Source organism: Alosa pseudoharengus, unplaced genomic scaffold (genome assembly GCF_046254945.1).
Source record: "Alosa pseudoharengus isolate Yale_2024_CS ecotype anadromous, Long Island Sound unplaced genomic scaffold, YU_APseudo_1.1 YU_APseudo_1.1_scf_24, whole genome shotgun sequence".
NCBI lineage: Eukaryota > Metazoa > Chordata > Actinopteri > Clupeiformes > Clupeidae > Alosa > Alosa pseudoharengus.
In genome coordinates, this window is record NW_027468689.1 from 18,822,849 (window position 1) to 18,827,848 (window position 5,000).

The 5,000-nt window shown below is 46.1% G+C and overlaps 1 protein-coding gene across 6 annotated transcripts in view; it reads left to right on the forward strand.

Annotated features, from left to right (window-relative positions):
- Positions 1-5,000, forward strand: part of kalrnb (kalirin RhoGEF kinase b) — an 83,871-nt gene that overhangs the window by 66,896 nt on the left and 11,975 nt on the right. For 3 of the 6 annotated variants that reach the window (XM_076303364.1, XM_076303365.1, XM_076303367.1), the window contains one exon: positions 3,869-4,146. In XM_076303364.1, coding sequence (XP_076159479.1) covers positions 3,869-4,146 — 278 coding nt within the window. Of the gene's footprint in view, positions 1-3,665; positions 3,753-3,868; positions 4,147-5,000 lie in introns of those variants that run through there. The other 3 variants (XM_076303369.1, XM_076303368.1, XM_076303366.1) reach the window with 3 other exon arrangements.

A 5,000-nucleotide genomic window follows, 5' to 3' on the forward strand; every position in this document is an offset into this window, starting at 1 on the left:
ATGTGTGTAATGTGTGCGTTGTTGGTATCAGGCACTGTGCCGGTTTTCAGGCGTGGACATTTAAGAATTGAAAATAGATCAGTAATTTATATATAACAGCTTTGAAAATATATGATGGCTTTACGTCCTGTGGTCAACAGTGTACAAGACTTGGGTGCGGGAGTTGATGGTTGAGTGAAACCACTTTGAGTTTGTAGTATCAGTTAGTGGCAAGCCTGTGCTGCATGTCTGTTGAGGTCATGGGTATGGGTCAATGTTTAAGGCGCTCGCTTGTCTGTGTAAGGACACACGGGTGGCTGGTGTGCTATTGATAGATGGTTGTGTTTGAGGCTGTGTGTGTGTTCAATATGCAGTTACAGCTGATGATAGTTTTCAAGGGTTTTTGGGTGTTAAATCTCTTTTTGAATGTAGAGGATACCATAGTTGTACCAATGGTACATTTGAGTAACATTCTTACAGGTATAATTGAGTGTTGCAAACAAATGATTGTGCAAAAAACAGCATTACACACACACACACACACACACACACACACACACACACACACCCAGGCACCGAGACAGACAGACACACACACAAAGAGAGAGAGAGAGAGAGAGAGAGAGAGAGAGAGAGAGAGAGAGAGAGAGAGAGAGAGACACCAAACCAAAGGTTTGGTGTATAAAATAATAAAATGCTAATTGTTAACTTTGAGAGTCAAATGTCTAAAGGTAGAGGACAGTGAATCCATTCACCTGCACACACACACACACACACACACACACACACACACACACACACACACTCAAACGTACGCAGGGACACATAAATAAATGTAAGCTTTTTTTGTAGTTCTTTTCCATATCTGAGAAGTGTCATCATGGAAACATAAGCGGCCCTTGTCAACTTTGCTATACTTCTTGTTTGTCCTGTTCCTCTTTCCGTCCCCTTGTCTCATGCTTTCAACTCTGTCATGATTCCTGACATAAATCTCCTCTGTATTTGTGAATGTGAAGGTGTGTGATTGCTTGCTTTTGTGTGTTTGTTTATATAGATAGACGGATATAGAGACAGACAGACAGACAGACGTGTCTGTCCAAGGAGACTGAGATTGTTTGGAGCAGGCCTGAGATGCCAGTTAAAAAAGATGAAATGGACAAAAATACAAAACACTAAAAGCATATGCACATGTGTGTGTGTGTGTGTGTGTGTGTGTGTGTGTGTGTGTGTGTGTGTGTGTGAGAGAGGCTGAGCGTGTGTATTGGTGTGTTTATGTGTGTGTTAATGTATAGCGAGAAGCCTCGTAGCTAATACCCAGAAACCTCTGTCTCTGTAACCTAATTTCCCAATCAACAAGCCAAACCCCCCCACGATCTCCCTGTCCCTTTGAAACCCAAATGAGCCCTGGCCCTCTTTGATCTGACGGGGGCTTTAATTGAGATCTCAACGTTTGAAGAGATCTCGTCAGACAAGCACTGCACCTCTGTAGACCAGAGACAGGACAGTGTTTCAGTCACGTGGGGCGATGGTGTGTTACAGAGTCCATGCGTGTGTGTGTGTGTGTGTGTGTGTGTGTGTGTTTGTGTGTGTGTGTGCTGGGGATGGGGAGAAAGGTGGAGAAAGGGGGAGAGGGAAATAGATGGAATGTGTTGGGGGCAGATTGTTCTCAACTGGACGGGATGACAGACGGTGGTATTGTCACTTTTTTGAAGCAGACAACAACAGAGTGAAAAGAGAAAAAAAGGGGCTTAAACAAACACACGCACGCGCACACACACACACACACACACACACACACACGCACACATGAAGAGGGTAGAGTTTCAGACTCGTGCATGCCTGTCAAGAGGTTGTGAAATGTGCATGAGAGCAGTGTGCCAGTCAGCAGATAACAGTATAATAATGAGGAAGTAACCCATGCATTAGACACACACACACACACACACACACACACACACACACACACACACACACACACACACAAAGAAGTCTTTCATCCCCACATTCGCTCAGTGCTGCCTTCTTTCGTGGCAACGGGCAGGGTCATATATTCCCGCTGGACATGCGGTCTGCGTGTGTGTGTGTCTGGGTGTGTGTGGGTGGGCAGAATGATGTCACACAAAGAGAGGACGACGCTGTGTTTACGTAACCCCTGACCCCAGGCATAAGGCACCGCTTGAGGAAATGACCCGTGAGAGACTCCAGGCTCGCAGTAAATAGGACATTAACAGGACCCCATGGACCCCAACAGCATGGCTTATAGAGTGGACGACAGACTGTGTCCCTGCAGTGTGAACTCAATTCAAGACCTGAAAAGCACACATACACACACACACACACACTCAGAAGCAGACGATTCCGAAACACTCCCGAACAGACACGCTCCGTGGGGAGGAAATGTTGCAGAACGTTACGACCCCAAAAAAGAGAGACAGAATGGGAACAGTGCACTCAGTACCCTACTCCACCCCCAAACACACACACACACACACACACACACACACACACACACACACACACACACACACAGAAACACTACAAAATCTTGAAATTCATGAAATGCAAATTCACCTGTTCCACCCAGTTGCAATGGTGCTCTGAGCCATATTGGACCGGAAGCCGTCTAACAGGACATTTTTAAGAGAGGCCTCTGCAATCAAGTCAAGTCAAGTCGCTTTTATTTATATAGCGCTTTTATATGCACAGAGTGCAGCCAAAGTCCTTTTAGGCAAGTCCCTCCACTCGGCAGCCATATTGCAACGCTTTTTGGTCACTCATCGGGCATCCGTTTCGGCAGAAATGCGCGTGCGCAAGGCTTTACGACACCAATCTTGCTCCAGCGGCGAGATTACAACACATGATTGGCACGATGTCTTCATAACACACCACATTATTGGCTCAATGTATTCACAACACAGCACATGATTGGCTCAATGTATTCACATGTCGACGTTTTGCCGCAGAAGGGGTGTGATATGCGTAGACAACTGCCATATTGGCGTTACAAACTAACCCCATGCATTTCTATGGAGGATTTTTTGAGTGCTGTGTCTCCTCATTAGAAAGTCTCTGGTGCAACCCAAAGCGCTCACACAAGACATTGACACACAAGACAAAGATGCCGGACAGAGCGGCGTAGTCGCCGTGCATGACACTAAGACAATTTCACAAACAATAAAATAGAATAAACAAAAGTGTATCTGCAGTGTATCTGCACACACACACGACCCACCCACCCACCCACACACACACACACACACACACACACACACACACACACACACATTATATACTCATACTGTAGTTACAAGGGCTTAAAAGGGTTAAAAGCAGTGAGTCAACTGAACTGAACTGAACTGAACTGAACTTTTGCCTCCCATTTCTATTTTTGGGTTTGGCACCCACAGCGATGACGTAGGGATTTTGATGTCTAGGGCCACTGTTCTCTGGAGCAGGTTTGTCAGGTTCCCCCGATGGGTGGATTAGCCACCTGAGTTAGTCACCAGCGCACGCAGACACTTGTTCACATGCTTGCCCTTCTCCCACCTGAACAGGTAGAGCTCCGAGATGGACCTTTAGCACTCTGTTAGGAAAACCAGAAACATTTGCATTCTTACATTCTTGATTTCAAATGAGAGAGCGTGTAGTATTCTGTAGAGAAAAACCAGGAGCATTTCTATTTTAGACTGGAACAGAAGGCTGTTCAACTTTTGTGTTCTATTTGTTTATTTTGAGGCAGCCTTGTCTCATATGTTTTCTGGGTTTTAACAGAGGCAAGCAATCCAAAGTATTTCTTTATTTATGCATGTCTTTATGCATATGCATCTGTTTATTCTGATCTGATTCTGACCTAATTTCTTCTCTGCCATCTTTTTTATCTCTGTTGCAGAGAACTTTCCAGTAGCGAGCTCGGAGGTCAAGTCAGAGTCGGTGGCCTCATTGCAGCCTCAGGCGTCCGTCAGCTCGCTGCCGACCGGCTCGCCAGGACCCAAGCGCTCCGGGACGACCGGTAACACCCTGAAGAAGTGGCTGACCAGCCCTGTGCGGCGCCTCAGCCACGGCAAGGGGGATAACGCCAACACCAAGAAGCCCACGGGCAAGCAGCGCAAAAGGGACGGACGCAAGAGCGTGGACCTGGGCCCCCAGCACGAGGACAGCACAGAGGAGGTACGTACACACATCACGGAGGAGAGACTTACCGACAGACGGGGAACAGAGGAGGTACTGACACAGACATTAAAGATAGTTACAAACAGACAGGTACAGAGGAAGTACTGACACAGACATTAGAGAGACTTACAGACAGGTGGGAAACAGAGGAGGCACTACTATGAGTCACAGAGAAGAGAATTAAAGACAGGCGGAAAAGTTAGGGGATACTACTATGAGTCACAGAGGAGAGAATTAGATACAGGCAGGAAAGTCAGAAGATACTACAAGGACAAAAGAGACTTACAGACCGGTAGTTAGTTAGTGGTAATTGTTTGATGCAAGAAGATAGCTGAAGAAAGCCTACTGTTGATTACTGTTAAAGACTGCATTCGGCACATTCGGTACACGTTTGTATTGAATCTACTAAACATCCTGTACCTAAATGGTTTAGCACAAATATGTGTACCTTTACACCCATAACAGCAACGGTCAATTTGAGTATTCATTTGCAAACATTACAGTCAGTTACTTGTCTCGAGATGGCAGATCAGGGTTACATCAGGGCCAGATCAGAGTGGGATGCGGGTAAGGTGCATTCCAGTGGTGGCTGCTATTTTAAGCCTACGGGGAAGCTACACCTGGCACGTAAGTGATGCATTCTGTTCGCACTGTGTCTGCCGCAACAATTAGCTTTCACTTTGATCAGTGGAACTGGCTACACCAGACATGATAGTAGTGCGTACGCTCTAAAAAAAATAGACCGGTCTTCTAAAACTATTTTTACGCAACGCGAAGAGAGCGCTTCAGTTACGCGCCTGGTGTAGCCTGTTAGTCCGCTTGTGTTTTTTCATGGTCACGCTTCAAAAATG